Source organism: Epargyreus clarus, unplaced genomic scaffold, assembly GCF_041222505.1.
Source record: "Epargyreus clarus isolate Ecla_fem2 unplaced genomic scaffold, WU_Ecla_fem_2.2 ptg000033l, whole genome shotgun sequence".
NCBI lineage: Eukaryota > Metazoa > Arthropoda > Insecta > Lepidoptera > Hesperiidae > Epargyreus > Epargyreus clarus.
In genome coordinates this window covers 5,680,027-5,704,327 of record NW_027332238.1, presented here as the reverse complement: position 1 = coordinate 5,704,327, position 24,301 = coordinate 5,680,027, and the positions used below count along the sequence as shown (strand labels likewise).

Sequence of the window (24,301 nt, the reverse complement as noted above, 5' to 3'; positions counted from 1 at the left end):
TTTGTTGTCTCAAGAATAATATGGCGAAGAAAAGTTATAGATTATATTGTGTTGTTTTTGGTTGCTTCAATTCGTCAATAACACATCCAGATATAACATTTTTTAAACTGCCTGGAAACTCCGAAAGGTAAGACAATTACAATGATTTTTATGTTAATACTAGATACTTAATCTACTAGGTACTACTACTACTAAATTAGATTAGTTTTTAATTAATACAATTTGATATTTTAAAAAAATACGTATGATTGTTGTAATTTTGGTTCAGTAGACAGGTGTCAGAGCTTGTTATTTGAGGTTATCCCTCTACTGAATTAATAGAATAAAACTATTTCTTCGACCAATTTACAACTTTTATTATTCCCGCGCAAAATAAAACTCGAAACTGTTGATAAACGAAGGGCTTGCTTGCACAACGCACGTGTCGTATAAGTCGTATTTATTCGTCGTCGCGCGGCGCAACAAAGGCTGAGGGCGTGGCTTAGCGGCCTTTCGGCACCCGTTTGTTCGCGCGATATGCCGCCGAGGGACTATTCTGTAGGGGCCCTATTCTGTAGTGCGTTACAATGTTAATCTAATAGCGCATATATTGGCCATGTTTTGCCCTTTTTAGTGCATATTTGCATGCATATTTCGACATTTTGATAGTGCATATAAGGTAAAGTCACCTATTTCCGCGGTATTTTCACCAAAACTAGAAAGAGCGTCAAATATTAAGTATTTACTGCGGTTGAAAAAGGAATTAGATAATTTTATCAAAAGCTTTAGTATTTGTTCTTTTGAAATAGACTCGACTTTTTACGGTAAAATTCGCTGAAACCACTATTCGGCGCATCTCTAATTAAAATTATTATTTAATATTGTAATAAAAATTAAACTAAATTTTGCATAATTTATGTTAATTTATAAGCTATCATGTCGAACATATTTCATATTTTATTGTTGTAACTGTCAAGTACCCAATTATAAAAATAGATTCTATTACGTAATATATACATATTAAAAAACATAACATGCATTTTCATTCAACACTTTCTATATAATTAACTATAGCATTCATTTGTTTAAATAAAAAAATACAACATTTACAATCAAAAAAATGTGAGCCGTCACGGGACGCCTGGCAGATGTGAAACATCGACATTATTTTGTAAAAGTAATATGCAGAAAAGAACATATTGTGATAGGAACTAAATATGTCATAATGATAAAATAAAATATTACGATTTTTTTTCCAGATAACGATGACTATTTATTGAATTCGATTGCGCATGGCGACGCGTCGCCACACAGTACACACTACTGCATATAGACTGTATATATATACCATCGTATAGCGTGGCGACGTCGCCACGGCATGCGTCGCCACGCCAGAAATCGGTTTTACGTGCGGCTATAGATGTTTCACATCAAAAATTAAAAAGAAAGTAAAGTATGCAGATGTAATTAAAAACTGTAGGCAGGCAGCCCTAACGCGTTACCGTGCCCAGCGCAACCGTAGGTATCTAATTCAAGGTCAGGGCAGAGTTAAATTACTGTATATCCATATACTGTGGCCGAACGACGTGTAGTCCGCGCCAAACTTCTAGTCCGCTATTAATGTAGAATCGATTCGTGTTGCAATAGCAAATTATAGATATTAGCGGGACGAAGATAGCGCAGGGCCCCCGGCACCCTCCACCCCCGCTCTCGCCCACGTAGCTGCGTTAGTGTGCCCTTACGTTACGGAGTATATGCTTGTAGTTGTGTTCAACCGCATTGGTTCTCAGACTACACTTGCGCGCAACTTCAGAGCGGACTAGAAGTTTGGCGCGGACTATACTTCATACAGATCAAGCGTGGTAAGAGGTAAATAAAACCACATATAAAATCTATCCTTTATTCATTCTCCAGGCCACACGATACTCTCAATCCATGGTATATAACTGGAGACCCTCGTATATATAGCTGGACGACCAGTCGCACATCCCTTACCAAGACCGAAAGATGTGATGCCAATAACATGGAAGATACACTGGTTGTCATTCGACGCCACTTGGAGCGGGGAACCCGAGTCACCCTGAAACAAATATTTTTATCATAGAAGTCACTAATGCATATTTATTATAATATAGGAGAAGCAGAGGAGCTTGCTTCCTGATGGTAAGCTACTGCCGTATGGACATTTGTAATCAAACCCAGATAAAATTCCTATCGGTCGACAGCGCTGCTACCAGAGGACAAAGTTGGAACGACTCGGATAACTGACCCTTACCACACCCTTCAACACATAGCAGCGCTTAACACTGCTGATATAACAGAAATAGGTGTAGCGGTGGTGCCGCCAGAGTCGAACCATAAAGGGTTCTACCATATTTGTGGTACTTATGGTGGTGTATATTTTTATGTTTTACATGTGCACGTATCGTGTATGGGACCGAGGATGGTACAGCACAGATCAAAATATACACCATCATACATATTGCTAGCGAATTCTTGAGAATTGGTTTAAATCCTAACTTTATAGCATGGATTAACATGGATAGGATTTTTACCGCACTAAAACCTCCCGGTCGCCGTCCTTAGCGCTTGTTGGAGAACTCCGGGATCTCCGACGGAACACAACCGGAGTCCTCCGAGAGCGATGCCCCGATTGGGCTCTGCCCTGGGAGAGCAGTTTTCGCTCCTCTAACACCATCTTGCTTTCACGACGGTATGTGATCACACATACCGTCGTCCTTCCCGGGGTTGCTTGCTGGACGGTCCGAGCTCCCACTCTTGCCGCCCGCAACCCCGGAAGCCCCCTTTTAGTCGCCTCTTACGACAGGCAGGGGATACCGTAGCCCTATTCTAGTCCCCGGACTACAGGGACAATCACAAAATTACCTAAAGGTGGTTCTACCACCTCTTTCGTGGTTCGACTCCGGCGGCACTACCGCCTCACCCATTTCTGCCTCATAACAGCAATGTTAAACGCCGCTGTGTTCTGGTTTTAAGGGTGTGGTAAAGAAGAAATACTTTTCCGAGGCGTTTCAGCTTAGTCCTCAGTTGTAGCGGCGCATCTGTGGCCAACCTCAGGTAATAATATCTAATCCTATCTGGGGTTGATTACAGCTGTCCATGGTCTGCAGTAGCCACTTACCATCAGGTGGACTGCATGCTCGTCTGCTACTCCTATATTATAAAAAAATCGTGTGACCTATGGAGTCCCTTACCTGACAAGTATCCTTCTTCTCCCGAAGTTCTCCAGCACACAGCTGGGAGTCAGCCATCCCGTATTTCCAATTCCTGTTCCGAGTGTCACTCCATTCCTCATCACAGTAGTTATTCTCCAGGAGTGACAGGGAGACTTTCTGGAGCTCTGTTACCTGCTGTTGTTCTGGAAAGATATTAATCAAATCATCATCATCACCATTAAGTTAGCATTTAAACTACTTCGTAACAATCCGCTACAAATATGTATGATGGTATATATTTTAAACCATGTAGTATGTACCACCCTGCCACTAAGCCTCAGTAATTAATAGGGTTCCGTTTTTACACTTTTGTATTACATTTTTGAACCCTTAAAACGTTATAATGTGTATTAATGAATTAGGTACTTGTGTGAAAATTTACTATAGAAATGTAAATTAATGCTATAGTCCAGCGTTTGCCAGCCTTTTTCAGTCCACGGACCCTTAGGAAATCAAGCACAGTTTTCACGGAGCCCCTTAATAAAATAAACAGCAAAAAAAAACAGATTAGGTATTTATTGTAGTTATTACAGATACAAAAAAAACAAATACAGAAGGCAATTATAACTGTTTATTATGAAAAATATGAAAAAAAATAATGTGAAGGTTGGTGTTGCTTTTTTGCAACTAAATCAGGGATATTCGGGTTATTGTTGCTACTAAGCTGTAATCTCAAATCAGATTCTAAGTACTCGTAATCTGTTTCTGTATTTGTTTTTTGTATAAACAAGAGTAGAGAATGCCTTTTCACACAGGTATGTGTTTGAAAAAAGCAGTAAAGCGGCCCTTTTGCATTTAATGAGCGATTTATGTATGGTCTAGAGATGACATCGCGGTGATAACAGGTTGGGAAACGCGGCTATAGTCCACGCTATAGTGTTAGTCCGCTCTGAATATAGAAATGAGTCGCGTCGCAATAGCATATTCTAGATATTAGCGGGACAAAGACAGCGCGCCCCCCGGCACCCTGCGTCCGCGGGCACATAGGACAGTTCGTGTGCTATTACTGTTGCTACGGAATATATTCTTGTGGTTGTGTTCGACCGCATTGGCTTTCTGACTACACCTGCGCGCAACACCTTCTAAACGGACTAGAAGTTTGGCGCGGACTATACCTCTAGCACTTTGCGATACCCTCTCAGGGTATCACATATTGCTTATATGTTCTTATAAGTTATGTGTGTATTGCGCAATAAATAGATAAATTAATGAAAAACTTACTTGTATCATTCACTCCCCAGCCAGTAGCGATCGCCTTTGCATAACCACCGAAATTAGACTTCGTCCAGAGACAGGCCGGTCGGATGGAGTCGTCGAATTCCACGTCAGTGTTCAGCTCTAGGAGGGCTATGTCGTGGTATTTCACGGGAGGTTTGTATTCATTGTGCTTGTGGATGTGTTTGATTGGTACCTGAAAAGATAAGTGTCATGATTTCCGAATTTAATAATTATTTTGTTGTCTTAACAGCAATGATTGAAAAATTAATATTAAGATAGGTAGTTTGATATTAAAATAAACTTATATTGTGGGTAGTATGCACCTAAAATCTCTATACAAGTCCGTGATAACGTCGGCTCTGGTAGTCTGTTGATAGTCGTACGTTAACCATCAAGGCGATAAGTTGTTTAGTGGAAACTATGTTTGTTGGCTGATAAAAGTGTTAAAAATGGAGTAAAAGTATTTACTGTGCTGTGAATTGGAGTTTTTCTGATATAGGCATGATGACATTTTGAAAACCCCTTCTGTAATGTACGTATAGTCCGCGCCAAACTGCTAGTCCTCTGAAGTTGTTGCGAGCAGGTGTAGTCATACAATTTGCTATGGCGACGCGATTCATTTCTATATTCAGAGCGGACTAGCAATTTCGCGCGGACTATACATGTCTACTGATTCCAAAAATAAAATTAATTCAGTATTAACGAAAATAATGGCATCTTTTATACCTATTTTGAATTAAGCGCAAAATCGCTCGCGAGTGTCATGGCGCTGGTGACGTCACACTAGAACATCCCATACAAAATTTCAAGCAATTCAGTGACATACCCAAAAATGACATCATTCGCCCCGATTAACGTTTCAGACAAGATGGCCGACTGCAGTATTTTATACTTATATCATTGAAAATATAATAAATCTGCAAGTTTTTTTTTTAAACTGGGTCATTTTTGAGAATCGCTAGAGTAGTAGTATTCCTTCCTTCATCGCACCACTCGCCGAAGGATGAAGTTCCATCCACATCAACTGGACCCGTGGCGGTCCTCCACGGTTCGGTTTGAACGATCATTTTTGCCGCGTACGTGCAAAATGTGGAATGAACCTCTTCCTGAGGTATTCCCTCAGGACTATGACATGGGGCTCTTCAAGAGGGGTGTAAAAAGAGCTCTCCTTCAAAGCCGGCGATGCATTGGCGACTCCTCTGGTGTTGTAAATGTTCATAGGCGACGGTGACTGCTTTCCACCAGGTAGCCCGTCTGCCTTATCGTTGGGTATAAATATAAAAAAAACTTACATCAACAGGATTAGCTTTGTCATTCACTTTTGGATCAAGGTTCTGGTCGCCAAGTCTCACGATGGACGGCACTGGCTCCCGAAGCCGAGGGTTGTAGGTACAGTGGCCGGCTGTAAGCACGAACCGGGAACTGATCAGGCTACCCCCGCACGGGAAGACGTAGTTACCGTCGAAGTCCACCCAACCTATGGCGGCCTGAAATAAATAAATTTGAAGGTGGTAGAACTCTGTGGTTCGACTCCGGCGGCACCACCGCCACACCTATTTCTGTTATAACAGCGGTGTAGCGCTGCTATGTTCTGATTTAAAGTGTGGTAAGAGACATACTTTTCCAAGGCGTTCCAGCGGCGCATCTTTCCTCGAGCTCAGGTAGGAATATTTAATCCTATCTGAGGTTGATTACAGTGTCCATGGGCAGTTGCTATTTACCATCAGATGGACTGCATGCTCGTCTGCTACTCCCATATTATAAAAAAATACATATCGTAACGTTCCAGCGTAACTGTATCCGTTACAAACGTTTCGCCAATACTTTTCCTATCACGCTGAAAAAACTTTCAGTATCAACCCGTTACTGTCGCACTGCTGGGCACGGGTCTCCTCTTAGACTGAGAAGGATTAGGCCATAGTCCATATAAGCAATCTTTTGTACTCGTAAATCTAATACATGCTTGGGATTATCGCTACTATAACTTTGTTAAAAAAATCCAAAAATAAAATTATTTTCGGCCCCTTAATATTTGGAACCCCTCCCTTTTTAGTTACGGGTCAATCCTGTAGACAACACCCTCCAACTTTTAAGCCTACAGGGCCCACAGTTTTGAAGTAACGGAGGCCCTAATTATTTTTATCCAAAAAAGTACAAATAATTTTCTCCTCAAGTCAATAAGTAATCGGTAAAAATGTGAAAAAGAAATGAAAAATCATCCTTAAAGTTGTCCCTTCCAAATTTGGATATTTTTCTCTAAACTGGGGCCCCTGCCTTGTCGAACTTTAATTCGAACAATTTCCCCATACCCCCTATACTGGGGGCCCCTCTCTTATGGAGGCCCAGGAACAGTAGCCCTGCCTTTAAGATACTTACCATATGTGGGAATTCGCCCTGATGAGCATCCTCCCCCCCTACAATGAGTTCTACCCCCGTGTAGTCGCACTTCGCAGCAGACAGAGAGAAGGTATCAGGGTCTGGTACCAGGGGGATGTAGACCACGTTCTGTGTGACAGCACGACTGTATTCTTCACACTCTAGAATTATAATAATTTATATAAGAAGGTTTTTGTTTTTATTCCATACAAATTAAAAATATAGACTTACTAGCTGACCCGGCAAACGTTGTGTTGCCATATAATTAAAAAAAATGTTAAGGGTGAACAACCCTTATCACTTAGGGTATGAAAAATAGATTGTAGCCGATTCTCAGACCTACTGAATATGCATATAAAATTGGTGAAAATCGGTAAAGCGGTTTCGGAGGAGTACGGTAACTAACATTGTGACACGAGAATATATATAAGGAGATATAAACGTTGTTCATGCCTATAATTGGCACTCATACGAGCCTTATTATTATGAACACTACTACAGTACGAAGTACTATACATAATGTATTGTGTGTATAGCTGTTGGCATGCTAATAAATAAATAAATAAATAAGGTAGTATATACATGAAGATAAAATCTTTCTACACTCACAGCCCCACACTAGGATACCTTGTACCGTGGGTGCTATGGACAGAGGTTTTTTTTTATAATATAAGAGTAGCAGATGAGCATGCAGTCCACCTGATGGTAAGTGGCTACTGCCGCCCATGGACATCTGTAATCAACCCCAGATAGGATTAGATATTCCTACTTGAGGTCCCCCACAGATGCGCCGCTACCCCTGAGGACTAAGCTGAAACGCCTCGGAAAAGTCTGTCTCCCTTACCACACCCTTCAAACCGGAACACAGCAGCGCCTAAAACTGCTGTTATTAGGTGGAAATAGGTTTGGCGGTGGTGCCGCCGGAGTCGAACCTCAAAGGGTTCTACCACCTTCAGGTAAATACACAAACACCCAGACCCAGAAACAAAAAACCCTAAACTCATCATTTAGATATCTGTCTGACCGGGGGTCGAACCCGGGACCCCTGCGCGTCGTCGAAGATGGTAGAGCTCTCCGTAGTTCGACACTAGAGGCACCACCGCCACACCTATTTCTGTTATAACAGCAGCGTTGCTGTGTTCTGGTTTGAAGTGTGATATGGGAGGATTAGTCCTCAGAGGTAGCGGCACATCTGTGGCCAACCTCAGGCAGGAAATTAATCTTATCTAGGGTTGATTACAAATACCTATACGGCAGCAGCCATTTACCATCGGGTGGATTGCATCCTCGTCTGCTACTCCTATATTATAATAATTTTATATATAAAATTCTCGTGCCACAATGTTAGTTACCAAACTCCTCCGAAACGGCTTTACCGATTTTCACCAAATTTTATATGCATAGTCAGTAGGTCTGAGAATCGGCTACTATCTATTCTTCATACCCCTAAGTGATAAGGGTTGTTCATTATTAACATTTTTTTTTATTTATAGCAACAACGTCTGCCGGGTCAGCTAGTATATATATATATAACTTCAAACTTACTTCTCTCGCTGACACTTCTTTTATCATTTTGCGGTCTGCTTCCCCATACTGGCCGGCTGTAACAATATATCACCGTTATAGAGCTTCAGAACAGTGATGCCTAGTTGAAAATGTTAATGACATTCTGGACTGTAATAACCACGCTTTTATGAGTTAGGGTTGTATCTATGTATGTATGTATGTAACGGAATCTTTAAACTTGAATTTTACCCACTTAGAACGGTCCGATTAATTTAAAATTTTGAACAATTATCAAGAACCGATGACAATACACGATTTTAATAATTTTATCCCATTCTCCTCATCAAAATCGTCAGGAATCAAGATTAACGTTTGTCCTTGTGCGATATTAGCGTGGTTTTTAGTTTTTAAACTATAATTAGTTTTAGTAAACCCATTTGCAATATATTTTTGTCATGTTCAATTTGAATAGTTGCATCCCTTAGCTCGGTGAAATTCGACCTATACTGTTATTTTAAACCATAACGGAGATAAGTGTCACTGTAGCGGACTAAAAGGATGGAGGGGGTGGTCCACCCTGGTCTGGTCCACCCTGGTCCCCCAAACAGTTACCAACGAGAAAAAAGAAAGTTCGCCGGAATCATACGTATTTGTCGATGAATAAGTCTATGAGACATTTGTAATTTTGTAAAATCGGGCCTCCGACCTTAATCCGTCACTAACGTGTCGTACCACAGATACTTCTTCAAAACTTTATAGTTATGAGTTGATTACAGATATATAAGAAACACAGTTAGTACATACTCATTTAACTCGGCGGGAGGCGCACCCCATAATGCAACATGAACTGTCGTTACCGGGTAAAAAATACCACATTGGATTTATTGTAAAAAAAAAATGTGGGGTTTTTATGGGAGTTTTTAATGAAACATTTTTTTATGTTATAATTTAATATCTTTTTTACGAGACAATCCTTACTAATATTATAAATCCGAAAGTAACTCTGTCTGTCTGTCTGGTTGTCTCTTCTTCACGCCCAAACCACTGAACCGATTTTAATGAAATTTTGTACAAAGATAGTATGTGACCCGAGAAAGAACATAGGATAGTTTTTATCCCGGAAATCCCACGGGAACTAGGGATGGCGATCTAAGATCAATCGGAGAATCGATCTTTTGGACCCAAAACATCGATTATTTTAATCGATATTAGTAAGGATTGAATCGTAAACTATGCATTTGATCAAATGATGATCTTTAGCAAAGTTGAAGGTTCGAATTTTCAGTTTTATGTATGTTAGTATGTTAAATTATTTTCTTTTAAACGCGGGCAAAAACTAGTGTGTAAATAAAGTATTTATCAATAACCGTAATTTTATATTTTTTAGTAACCTATTGCCACTTTAACTATTCCAGTTTAGTATATATTCAAATATCAATACAAAGCATATTTATTTATACGAAATATAGTCACTTCACAACGCTTGTCACACAAAATACAATTTCCGTTATACCAAACGTATATGTTTGTTTTACAGGATTTACCCCATTTCTACTTGATTGCTTTTATACAATACTATTAGTATTTTAAAATAATAACCACCATATTGATATTTTTTAATTTAATTAGTATCATATTTTTATTATTATTATATAGATTATTTAGTATTGTATGTTATTATGTTTATTTAAATAAAACCATAGATCTTTTACGCCAAGTAGGTACCCAATAAATGACCACCATATTTACCTTTAACACATCAATTACTTATCTAACAGAGTTTCCTCTTACTTACGAGCTGTCTGCGATACGACTACAAACCGACTACAAGAGCCGACGTTATCACAGCCTTTTATAGGGATTTTAGGTGCATACTACCCACAATATAAATGTATTTTATTATCAAACTACCTATTTTAATATTATTTTTTCAATCATTACTGTTAAGACGATAACAGATATTAGTGACATATAAAATCTAAATATCTAATCATATATAATCTAAATCTACATAGTGATCTATCAACGCACAGCCCAAACCACTGGACGGATCGGGTTGAAATTTGGCATGCAGGTAGATGTTATGACGTAGGCATCCGCTAAGAAAGGATTTTGATCAATTCTACCCCCAAGGGGATAAAATAGGGGATGAAAATGTTACTTCGTAACGCGAGCGAAGCCGCGGGCAAAAGCTCGTAATTAAATAAACTGTAAACTTACTCGTTTGCCCTTGAAGATGCTGTCTGCAATATATTCTTGCCGTCCTTACAGCAAACTAGGCTGTTCTCAAAGGAATATGTGCAGAATGTTGGTGGGATGCCACTTTTGCTGTAAAAATAATGATTCACATGATCACATCAACTACCCATCACTGTCCCACAGCTGGGCACGAGTCTCCTCTCATAATGAAAATGATTAGGCCATAGTCCACCGCGCTGGCTTAGTGCGTATTGGTAGACTTCACATACCTTTGAGATTTTTTTTTTTATAAATCTCTCAGATATGCAGGTTTCCACACGATATTCTCGTTTACAGTTTAGCAAGTGATAATTTATTTTTAATACGCACATAACTTTGAAAAATCAGTGGTGCCTGGGATTTGAACCTCGGACCTCGATCGAGAGACCGAGTTTCTTAACCATTACGCTATCACTGCTATGTGATATAAAATAATGATTGTCTTTAGTAAATTATAGTAAATAACGGGTTGCACTCCGGGAGTGCCGGCAGAAGTGAAAACTTTCGAAACCTAACCTGTAGCACTACCATGAGTTTACAAAAGTATTACTCGCTAGCGACTGCGTAAAATAAATGTATGAAAAATTGTACAGCGCCTCTGGTGGTTACTCGTAGAACTAAAATCCGTAGTGTTAGCCACTACGTAACTCGATACGTAAAAAACCTATCGAAATCAAATCGCTAGCGAATGTCATTATGATCTATTGCCATACAAATTCGGTCCCATGAGTCATTAATTTGACAGACGTTGTCAAGAAATACCGTAACGATAGTAGTTATGTTATTCACTAGGAAATGACAATAGTTTTCTATTTACAATTTCTATAGTGGCGTTTCTATGCCAAGTATGCCAACTCATGGTAGTGCTACTGAATAATAAAAAAATAAACTGAACAGAACTGAGCGTTGTGCACTTTTGGTGATGGTGTCCTGATCGAAAATTCGTAAGATGGTAAAACAAACGTAAGATCGTAAGATGGTAAAGTAAAATTATTGTATTAGAAAAATATTATTCTTAGTCTAATTTTTACTACTGACATTATTCTAATTTCAATGTAAATTTAGATTTAACTAGTTTTTGCCCGCGGCTTCGCCCGCGTTTAAAAGAAAATAATTTAACATACTAACATACATAAAACTGAAAATTCGAACCTTCAACTTTGCTAAAGATCATCATTTGATCAAATGCATAGTTTACGATTCAATCCTTACTAATATCGATTAAAATAATCGATGTTTTGGGTCCAAAAGATCGATTCTCCGATTAATCGATCTTAGATCGCCATCCCTAGTTCCCGTGGGATTTCCGGGATAAAAACTATCCTATGTCCTTTCTCGGGTCACATACTATCTTTGTACAAAATTTCATTAAAATCGGTTCAGTGGTTTGGGCGTGAAGAAGAGACAACCAGACAGACAGACATAATTATAGACGGATTTATAATATTAGTAAGGATTTTAGTTTCAATATATTTAATTTATCTAAATTCTTATTAATTGTATAAAATTGTATAATGTATATTCTTATCTTATATTTAATGTAAATTGTTATCTTAATTTCATTATATTTTAATTAATTAGAGCGTCAATTCTGTAAATGCCGTGTTCACCTATAATTGTGGGTACACGACTTATTTATCTAACTTTTGCAATGTAATTTATATAAGTGTATACTAGCTGGTGAACCTTTAATAAATAAATAAATAAACTGCAAAAGTCAAGATGTCATACATTATCAATATAGAAAAAATATGTCAATGGGTGTCAGTTTCATTTATTATTTACTCTATTTTATTATTCAGCAGCAATACCATGAGTTGGCATAGAAACGCCACTATAGAAATTGTAAATAGAAAACTATTGTCATTTTGCTAGTGAATAACATAACTACTATCGTTACGGTATTTCTTGACAACGTCTGTCAAATTAATGACTCATGGGACCGAATTTGTATGGCAATAGATCATAATGACATTCGCTAGCGATTTGATTTCGATAGGTTTTTACGTTACGAGTGGCTCACACTACGGAATTTAGTTCTACGAGTAACCACCAGAGGCGCTGTACAATTTTTCATACATTTATTTTACGCAGTCGCTAGCGAGTAATACTTTTGTAAACTCATGGTAGTGCTACAGGTTAGGTTTCGAAAGTATGTACTACTGCTGGCACTGCCGGAGTGCAACCTGGTGATATTTTTTTACATTCCATCCCTTAAAGGCATAGATAAGTATAGATATCTCACCGCCTTGAAATTGAAGGAAGCCATTAAATGGCTTAAACGGCTGACAATTCTGTCAGCCGTTTAATGGCTGTCATGGTGCAATTTACGCGGAACAAGGCCGACATGCGCAGTAAAGACACGAAATCGAAGAAAAAGTGCGGAGAAATATCGTTTCATTCGTAAATTATCTAGAAACTATTTTTTTAATATTTTTCAAACACGAAAATAGAGGACAGTGACAATTTCAATTGTCAAAACTGGTTACATTTTCTTGTTAGTAGTGAGTTATCTTTCCTAATCTATGCTTAAGGGTTAATAGCTTGTATACACTTACCGATAGTCTTCATTTGCAGAGACGCATTGTTCTTTAGGGGTACAGACCCCCACGATATTTGTGTATTGTTCAACACAGGAGTCACCCACTAGAAATAGAATAATTATAGTTTTAAAACTAAAAACCACGCTAAAATCGCACAAGGAAAATCGTTAAACCTGATCCCTGACGATCCTGATGACGAGAATGGGATAACATTATTAAAATCGTGTTCTTATTGTGATCGGTTCTTAATTGTTCAAAATTTTAAATTAATCAGACCATTCAAAGTGGGTAAAAATCGAGTTCAAAGATACCATTACATACATACATATCAGGCTAATAAAAGAGTGATAAAAATATGTTAAGGATGGTAAAACCCTCTGTGGTTCGACTCCGGCGGCACCACCGTCACACCTACTTCTGTTATAATAGCAGTGTAGCGCTGCTGTGTTCTGGTTTGAAGTGTGTAGTAAGGGAGACATACTTTCCGAGGCGTTCCAGCTTAAACCTCAGGGGTAGTGTTTCATCTGTGGCCGACTTCAGGTAGGAAACTAATCTTAACTGGGGTCGATTATAGATGTCCATGGCCAGCAGTAACTATTTAGCATCAGGTGGACTGCATACTCGTCTGTTACTTCTATCTTATACATAAAATTCTCGTGTCACAATGTTAGTTACCGTACTCCTCCGAAACGGCTTTACCAATTTTCACCAAATTTTATATGCATATTCAGTAGGTCTGAAAATCGGCTACTATCAATTTTTCTCCCTAAGTAATAAGGGTTGTTCACCTTTAACATTTTTTATTTATATGGCAACACACACAACACACAACAACACGTTTGCCGGGTCAGCTAGTATTAGGTGTAAAAAAGTTTGAATTTTTTGAAAATTTTAAATGATTACCTTTTTTTTGTAGATGTACGGTGCCAAACAGAACTAAGAAGAAAATTGCGTGCACACACAACATCTTGAAGTCACTATAAAGTTGGTGTTTCAACTTTTGACTTCTTCCTCGCGTTGTGGTGAATCTGAAAATAAAATAACATACATATAAGAAACAAATTTATATTGATTTGAAGGTGGTAGAACCCTTTGTGGCCACAGATGCGCCGCTACGTGAGGACTAAGCTGGAATGCCTTGCAAAAGTATGTCTCTCTTACTACTTCCAACCCGAACACAGCAGCGCTTACAACTGCTGTTATTACGCAGAAGGTATGGTGGTAGTGCGGAGATCCTAGACATATTGAAGTGAAAACTTCTTTAGCGATATGCGCTATTGTATATACTGTAATGTAAATTGTCATGTCATAGCGCAATTTAAAATTGTATTTTACATCATAAATGGGTACTTTTATCATCATCAACCCCTTACTGTCCCACGGCTGGGCACGGGTGGTCTCAGAATGAGAAGGATCAGGCCATAGTCCACCGCGCTGGACAAGTGCGTATTGGTAGACTTCACATACCTTTTGAGATTTTTTTTTCTTTTTTTAAATCTCTCAAGTATGCACGTTTCCTCATGATGTTTTCCTTCACCGTTTTGGCAAGTGATAATTAATTTCTAATACGCACATAATTTCGAAAAATCAGAGGTGCGTGGGATTTGAACCTCGGAACCCTCGATCAGAGGCCGAGTTTCTTAACCACTAGGCTATCACTTTTATACTGATAATTAAAGCAATTCGTGCAATTATTCCCTAACCATTCCAAAATATCAAAAATGCACAACTTTAATATTCAAGTTTTCATTCCTGCCGGCACTCCCGTGCAACCCGTTGACTTTTTCCTTGTTTTGATCTTAATTAAAATTGTTATGGTATAATTCTATAAATGACAGGTTTAATCTGTAATAATAATTATGAACGTTTATTGTTCAAAAGACCTATTTTCCTTATAAACGTGACAATTTAAGTATTTTCCTTATTTTGTTTATCTAGATCATGTCAACTCCTCTATTAAAATGTAAATCATTTGCCATTTTTCTATAAAATAATAAAGAAAGAAGTGAAAAACATCCCACAATTTTACGTTACGTTTACTCAATCTATTATTCTGTCCGTTTGCTTCAGTAGACAGAGTAAACGTAACAATAAGTAAGTGCTCAAGTCTTTTTGTCTACCTCACATGTTCGAAAAAAAGAGAGACAAAACATAAAGCGCCATTTTGTCAATACAGTCCGCTAGGGGCGCTGATTGGATTGTATGGGCAAATACGTAAACAAATACCAAAACAGTCATATTTGTCAAAACGTAAAAACTCATTGGAAGGGTACTGATCGAAAATTTGTAACGACAAAGCAAACTACTAAAGGCAAGACGTCGTCCAGTGTCAGCATAGAAAAAATATGTTAATGGTGTCATTTTCATTATATTTTATTTTTCAGCGTAGGCTTCGAAAGTTTTGACTTCTGTCGGCACTCCCGGAGTGCAACCGGATTTATTACAATTTTTTATCCATATTCGTTATTAACTTTGTTATTTATGGTTCTATTATAGAAATAAATTAGCAATTCCTAAACATAGATTATGTAAGGTGGCTAGATCTTTCATGGGTAACTGTATTCGCTACTACAATAAAATACCCGAACACATTTTGAATCTCATAGAAAAAAAGTTCAAACATGTCGTTAAACAAACGCTATGTAAAAAGCGTGCTATAAAGTAAGTGATTATTTGACTGACAAAACGGTGTGGTCTGAATTAGCTCCAGCTCCACATGTACCATTACGTTAAGTTAACATTGTCAAAAACATTTTTTTTTAAAGATGTGTTTTATGGAGTTTCTTTCGCCGCTTCTTCTTTATAACGAAACAACTTGTGAAGTGGTGGTAGTTGTATTGACATTCAAAAAGTGCTCTGTAAAGAACGTATTTTGAATAAAAAAAATGATTTGATTTGATTTGATTACAAAAAGTTTTAAAAGCAAAGTTGTAAATAATTTAATTTAAGTTACAAATTTAATTGTTGTTACATTTTTTTTGTGCGACAAAGATGTAATTTGCCTTATAGAACCTTTGAAGGTAGTAAAACCCTTTCTGGTTCAACTCCGACGGCACCACCGCCACACTTACTTCTGTTATATAACAGCAGTGTTAAGCGCTGCTGTGTTCTGGTTTGAAGTGTGGTAAGGGAGACATGTTTTTCCGAGGCGTTTCAGCTTGATCCTTAGGGGTAGCGGCGCAACTGTGGCTGACGTCAGGTAGGAATATCTAATCCTATCTGGGGTTGATAACAGATGTCCATGGGCGGCAGTAGCCACTTACCATCAGGTGGACTGTATGCTCGTCTGCTACTCCTATATTATAAAAAAAACATAACATCGTGTCGTCGGGTACTTTTTAAAGATTTTTCCCTCGTGAACAAAAAAAAAACGGTAAGTAGGTTTACAAATTTCAGTTTTCCTTAAATCGACTTACAGTTTTAGTAAATACTTTACGAAATGACACACAATGTAAATGCCTACTGTTTACAAATAAAATAAAATTGTTTTTCCTGTAATTGTCTCTGTTGCTCATAAGTAAATATATTTTAAGAGGAAAACCCTTTGTTTTGACTCTGGCGGCACCATCGGCATTTTTTCTGTTAAGCAGTGTAGCGCTGCTGTGTTATGGTTTGTAGTCATAGATTAGTGAAGATTACTCACTCCTAACAAGAAAATGTAAACCGTTTTGAGAATTGAAATAGTTGCGTAAAAAAGTTTTGCCACGTCTCCGTGCTAAAATGTCCCTAAAATATTTGAAATTATTATTATAAATTGTTTATTTATCATGTAAATTACGCAGTATTAGTTATTTATTCGTAAATTTTCTCTAAAAATGTTTTTATTTGTCAAGAATTCAAAAAAAGAACTTACTATAATAAGCCATTTGCGGCTTCAATTTCAAGGCGGCGAAGTATCTTTACTAATCTATGTTTGTAGTGTGGTAAGTGAGACACACTTGTACGAGGACCACTAATACTTAGGCGTTTCAACTTAACCTTCAAGTAAAATTATATCCGAACTCAGGTAGAGCCGTAATCTTATCTGGGGTTGTTTATAGATGTCCATATTTATTTCTGATACGGTTGTAACTTTGGAAAATCAAAGGTGCTGTATAGGATTTGAACCCCTACCCCTTGATCAAGAGACCGAGTTTCTTAACCACTAGCTAGTCGACGCTTGAAAACTATTGATTTCTCAATACAAATCAAATCAAATTCGTTTATTATGGATTGTAGGTAAGGTAGGTAGGTACTTGTACAGTCATAAAATAATATTCCTCTACGTTCCCGCCGCAAGCGAGCATATAATAATTATAAAAAATACAAAAAGAAAAAAAATTACAATGTGAAAGATAAAAATTATGTATATAAATTTAATTTAAATTACATAAATTTAATTATAAGAAATACAAAATTTAATCATAGTGGGTACATGATAGATAAAAAAAAGTTTCCAATGGTATGTAAAGTCTACCAATACGCGATTGGCCAGCGCGTTGGACTATGGCTAATCCTTCTCATTCTGAGAGACCCATGCCCAGCAGTGGGACAGTAATGGGTCGATGATAATGAAGGGTCGACTTTCAAAATGTGTATATTAAACATTTTATTTAAATTACGTCGTTTGTTATGATAATGACTAAGTATTAGTGGAAATCGGTTGCATTTTCGTTAAATGATACGGGCATTTATAATTCGGTCAACAATTTGTGTATGCAGGTAGATAATTATAATTCGTTTCGTTTCAAATCTGTAACATATTTTAAACTAAGTATTAATAGATAACTTTGCAAAAACTATTTGAACATTTAATACGTACACATAAATTAGTAAAGATACTTCGCCGCCTTGAAATTGAATGAAGTCACAAACTTACTCACTCCTAACAAGAAAATGTACCCAGTTTTGAGAATTGAAATAGTTGCGTAAAAAAGTTTTGCCACGTCCCCGTGCTAAAATGTCCCTAAAATATTTGAAATAATTATTTATTTATTACGTAAATTTGTTATTTATTCGTAAATTTTCTCTAAAAATGTTTTTATCTGTCAAGGATTCAAAAAAAGAACTTACTAAAATAAGCCGTTTGTGGCTTCATTCAATTTCAAGGCGGCGAAGTATCTTTACTAATCTATGATTGACCCATAAAAGAATTACTTATTTTGTGGAGACGAGTAACATGTGTAGAAAGATTATGTTTGTTCCTTGTATTTACATTATGCGTGTCACACCGATTTACAAATTTATCATTATTTTTCCTTACATACATTAGGTTTTCATATATGTATTGGGATATAACAGTTAGAATATTTATTTCTTTAAACAGTTCTTTTAGTGAAGCTCTTGGAGGCAGGCTGTAGATAGCTCGTATAGCTCTCTTGTTTCTCTTTCGACCGTATGTTTGTTTTTTAAAACTTCACCACACTTGTATTAGCTTAACCTGTATGTATGTATGTAACGGAATCTTTGTACTCGATTTTTACCCACTTTGAACGGACCGATTGATTTAAAATTTTGAACAATTATCAAGAACCGATGACAGTACACGATTTTAATAATTTTATCCTATTCTCCTCATCAGGGTCGTCAGGAATCAGGATTAACGATTTTCCTCGTGCGATTTTAGCGTGGTTTTTAGTTTTTAAACTATAATCATGTTAGTTTTAAGAAGTAAGTTAAATAAAAGCTATTTAATAGTATAGTATTTGTGTGGAAGGTGGTAGAACCCTTTGTGGTTCGACTCCGGCGGCACCACCGCTACACCTATTTCTACCTAATAACAGCAGTGATAGGCGCTGCTGTGTTCCGGTTTGAAGGGTGTGGTAAGGGAGACAGACATTTCCGAGGCATTCCAGCTTAATCCTCAGGGGTAGCAGCGCATCTGTGGCTGACCTCAGGTAGGAATATCTAATCCTATCTGGGATTGATTACAGATGTCCATGGGCGGCAGTAGCCACTTACCATCAGGTGGACTGCATGCTCGTCTGCTCCTCATATAATATAAAAAAAAAATCTATTTGTATAGCGCTATTGACTTATAAACAGGCTGTACCTACTAGTCTTGTTTTGTGAGAAAAAGACTAGATATTACAATGAAATGTGCAATTTATTTATAGATGGTCAAACAGGTTGGTTAAGTACCTTCCATTGTAGTTTGTTTCCTCAGATGAAACGTAAATAGATACTATACTGGTTAGATGGAAACAAAAAATGTAAAAAAGATTTTTTGTGTGCACGTAATTAATACGATTATACCTATTTTTTTTTTATAATAATATAGGAATAGCAGACGAGCATCCACCTGATGGTAAGTGGCTACAGCCGCCCATGGACATCTGTAATCAACCCCAGATAGGATTAGACATTCCCACCTGAGGTCTGCCCCAGATGTATCGCTACCCCTGAGGGCTAAGCTGAACGTCTCGGAAAAGTATTTCTCTTCCACATCTTTCAAACCAGAACACAGCAGCGCTTATCACTGCTGTTATTGTTATAACAGCAGTGATAAGCGCTGCTGCACCACCGCCACACCTATTTCTGTTGAAACAGGTGTGGCGGTGGTGCAGCCGGAGTCGAACCACAAAGGGTCCTACCACCTTCAAATTATCTACTACATTTAGCCGAGTCGAAATTCTGTAATAATAATTCTATAAAATTGTGATTTTTAGGGTTAAGTTTCCAAAAGGTAAAAATGGAACCCTATTACTAAGCCTCCACTGTCTGTCCGTCTGTCACAGGACTCTATCTCCTGAACCGTCACCCCCTCAACAGGGGGATGATAGATATTTTTAATATTTATTCATTATTTTATTATGTTTTAAATAACATTATATTATTATGAATAAATATCAGGAATCCGGGGGGTAATTACCACCTGAGAATCTGCCCGGGCAAAGAGGGTATCCTCGAGACCCGAAATTCCATGCCCACCGCCCTTATGTTAACATTGCCTTAGCATATGAGAGACCCGGAGGGTATGACGTCCCGCTGACTGACTGACTGACCTGAACCGTAATAGATAGACACTTGAAAAAATTACCTACAGAGCATGTAAAAGGGTGGTCACAATAACAATTAATACTAAAAATAATTATAGTAATTTCAAAAAAAACAGGCTAAACGTACAAGGAAAATCGTTAAATAAACCTGATTTCTGACGATCCTGATGCGGAGAATGGGATAAAAATATTAAAATCGTGTATTGTCATCGGTTCTTGATAATTGTTCAAAATTTTAAATTAATCGGACCGTTCAAAGTGGGTAAAAATCGAGTTTAAAGATTCCGTTACATACATACATACAGGGCGAGCTAATAAAAGCGCGGTATTCAAAAATCTTTAAAATCAATGGGGGATCAATGTCCTACAAGTAACTGCTAATTTTCGGCGTTTATGGGTCCGTTCATATAGACCTGCTCGGAGAGCATCGGCCCGCTTTTTCTTTCCACAGGCCGGATTGTATACGTTTGACACATAGACCGGCTGGTAAAGATCTGAAAGCGGATGTGCTCGCAATAGAAGTCGAGCTGTGCGAGGAAGAATGAGCACGCAGTCAGAGCCGGTCGGCTCCTCTTATTATTTCACACGAAGCGCGTTCAAGCATTCTTAATGACAAAAGAAGTGCACATGCAAAAATAAACCTTAATACAATTACTCAAAAATCTGTTTCCAACGTGATAAAAGTCTGCTCTCCTCTCCTTTATCTACTGAACCGTAGGTGGCTACTACCACCCATGGATGTCTGTAATTAACCCCAAAAAAATAAAACATAAATAATTAAAAGCCCTCCCTGTGGTCGCTCATAGTTGCCTTGTTGACCCTGAGGATTAAGTTGGACTGCATCTTATAAGAATGTTCCCTTACCACACCCTTCAAACCATAACGCAGCAGCGCTACACTGCTGTTATAACAGAAATAATTAAAAAAATAATGTTTACGACGACAAAATGGTCTAAAATATATGAGCTTAAAATTGCAATATCCTTATAGAAAAGATAGGTATGTTATTGACATTCAAAAAGGATTCTTTTAAGAATGAAAGGTGGTTAAACCAGTATGGTTTGACTGGGGAAGTACCACCACACCTATTTCTAGCGTAAAGTTCTGTGCTTCGTATGATTGCCATATGATGAACGTGGTAGAACCCTTTGTGGTTCGACTCCGGCGGCACCACCGCCACACCTATTTCTACCTAATAACAGCAGAATTAAGCGCTGCTGTGTTCCGGTTTGAAGGGTGTGGTAAGGGAGACAGACTTTTCCGAGGCGTTCCAACTTAGTCCTCAGGGGTAGCGGCGCATCTGAGGCCGACCTCAGGTAGGAATATCTCATCCTATCTGGAGTTGATTACAGATGTCCATGGGCGGCAGTAGCCACTTACCATCAGGTGGACTGCATGCTCGTCTGCTACTCCTATATTATAAAAAAATAAAATATGAGACATATGAGGCGGCGATCTTAGTGCTTAGTGGCATCTGTGATCGGTTTCAGAGTTACTACCATCTCTTAAAACAATATTATTTTAATCATACTTTTACTTTTTTGCAGGAAATTTAACTTTTTAAGCAAAATACATAGATTAGTACTTTGCCGCCTTGAAATTGAATAAAGCTACAAACGGCTTATTAGTAAGTTCTTTTTTTGAATTCTTGACAAATAAAAACATTTTTAGTGAAAATTTACGAATAAATAACTAATACTGCGTAATAAATAATTTATAATAATAATTTCCAATATTTTAGGGACTTTTTAGCACGGAGACGTAGCAAAACTTTTTTACGCAACTATTTCAATTCTCAAAACTGGGTACATTTTCTTGTTAGGAGTGAGTAATCTTTACTAATCTATGGCAAAATATGACATTTTCAGTTGGTTTTATACAATGGATAAGCGAAAAATTAATAAATTTAAGTTTGTTCAACTGTGTATGACGGAATATTTTACTGTTTTAAGGAGGAAAAAAAACTTTCCTGAACTATGATGGTTTTTAAATGGTGGTAGGCCCCCAGGTAGAACTTGTTCTATATAGAGCTGGTTACAATGTCCATACAGTGTCTTACCATCAGGTGGATTGTTTTTTTCCAACTTGATCTTATATAAAGACATTAAAATAGGTTCATAAACGGCGAAGTTATGGCTGTTATATTTACATGGGTGGAGGAGTTCCCCTCATTTTCTCCAGAACCCATCGATGGATCCTAACCATATTTAAATGGGACCAACTTCCAGCTCGTCTCTATACAATAAAAAAAATTTATTAAAATCGGTCCACTAACGGCGGAGTAATTCGTGTACATACATAAAAAAATATACCGGCCGAATTGATAACCACCTCCTTTTTGAAATCGGTTAAAAAATATACTTTTAACGTATATAAAATCGTATAACCAAAACCAATTTGATTTAATTTCTTGTTAACTAAAGCTAGCAAGTTATAATTATTGTAACAAGGAAAACCGACCATAAAACAATCTTAAACGTGACCTTCTTTAAAAAACAACTTACCAATACTATAAACGCCTAAATATTTCACAAGTAAACACACATTATAAATATAACAGACATAAACAAAATGAAACTTTTTTGCGAAACTTTGAATGCGTCTACACCGTCCTTATAGTGACCCGGTACTGGTTTCGTACGTCATATACATAATATATTAACATATTCTATATATATAATAAGAATTTAAGGCGTGTCTGTACGTGGAACATTTACAGAATTGGCCAAATGCGTAAGGAAATGTAACGTGAGAAGATCAAATTTTATGTTTCGTATTGCAGCCATAGAAAAATGCGGCCATAGAAAAGCCATAGAAATAGAAAAATTTGAAGTAAATACGGTGTCTATCTATTACGGTGCAATACATAAAATGAAAAACGAAAAAATAGCTGTTCTTTTTTTTAAGTTGAGTATTGAAATCATTTATTTTATAACAACCTATACATTAAAAAAAAACAATTAAACAATATTTAAAATAAAAATACTAAGATTAACACGAGAAATTTATAAATAAAATAAATGAGCCAAATCGCTGCCACGAGGAAGTGTACCCAAGATACTAGCAGCATTACCTCGCTGAATTGACAAACTAATTTGCTGGCCGAGGTAAGTTCCAGCTCTTGGGTCACCGGAGGCCTCAATCAGGCGCGAAGACAATTCTTTATAGAAATGCTTCGCTTCCGGTCCCCACGTAACTTTGTGAGATATTAGCATACTTGCGCCGCTTCACAGCCTCCGCAGATTCAGCTATCTGTTCTTAATGGGGATCCTTATTTATTTTCAATCTTTTTTTATTTTGAGTACTTAAACATACTCTGTAAAATGTTAAGTGTTTGTCTATTAGATACGGTTTAAGAGATAGAACCCTGAGACTCAGTAATAAGGTTCCGTTTTTACCCTTTGGGTACGGATTCCTAAAAAGTGGATAAAAGTGAGAATAAGTCATAATAGTAATTTCTAGCAAATTAGAAATGTCGTTCTGTTTGTCTGTTTGTAATCGCATCACGTCAAAGTTAGTATACTAAGTACTTTACACTTGACGGTATATTTGAATAAAAAGGTGGCAGAAGTGGTTCCACTCCGGTGGCAATGTTAAGCGCTGCTGAGTTCTGGTTTGATGTGGAAAGGGAGACGTACTTTTCCGAGGCGTTCCAGTTTAGCCCTCACACCTTGCGCAGGAATCTAATCTTGTCTATATACGTCAGCAGCTTACCATCAGGTGGACTGCATGCTCGTCTGCTACTCTATTTTTTATGTGTTATAATCTGCGATCTGTCTTGACTACACATAGATGTGTTGTGAGTCTTTAACTCTAATATTATAAAAATAAAAAATAGATGGCGCTGCGCAATTGATGTTTTATTCTAATAGTCCGGTCAAATTAGACATTCGGTGCTACATAAATTCGCAACAAGCTGAATTTTGGTACAATTGTTCAAAACCCGATTATAAACAATAGCTGAAAGTTCCCCATCATTCCCGTGTGTGGAAAAAATTTTATTCAAGGTCAAATGTCAAAAAAATGAGTTTTTCGCGATTTTCAGCAAAACGGTAAGTTTTATCAGAAAAATACCACAGACTAAAATTGTAGATCATTAAATTATCTATAAAAAATATATCAATACTTTTTTTCTCACGAGACACCGTTTCGGAGATATCGCAGTGTATAATATCGCAGAGCTTAATAGTTCTGGTATCTAAAGTCGTCGTTTTGCAAACATTTTTTA

At 37.4% G+C, this 24,301-nt stretch overlaps 1 protein-coding gene across 1 annotated transcript; it reads right to left on the bottom strand.

Annotated features, from left to right (window-relative positions):
* Positions 1–1,865: 1,865 nt before the first annotated feature.
* Positions 1,866–22,704, bottom strand: LOC140755600 (venom protease). Its single transcript, XM_073090889.1, has 10 exons — positions 22,578–22,704; positions 14,000–14,124; positions 13,112–13,199; positions 10,536–10,643; positions 8,355–8,410; positions 6,810–6,970; positions 5,726–5,920; positions 4,437–4,626; positions 3,195–3,358; positions 1,866–2,059 (listed from the first exon to the last, which is right to left on the bottom strand). The coding sequence occupies exons 2-10, from the start codon at positions 14,061–14,063 to the stop codon at positions 1,883–1,885; spliced, it is 1,203 nt and encodes a 400-aa protein (XP_072946990.1). The 5' UTR covers positions 14,064–14,124; positions 22,578–22,704; the 3' UTR covers positions 1,866–1,882.
* Between the last annotated feature and the right edge of the window lie 1,597 nt (positions 22,705–24,301).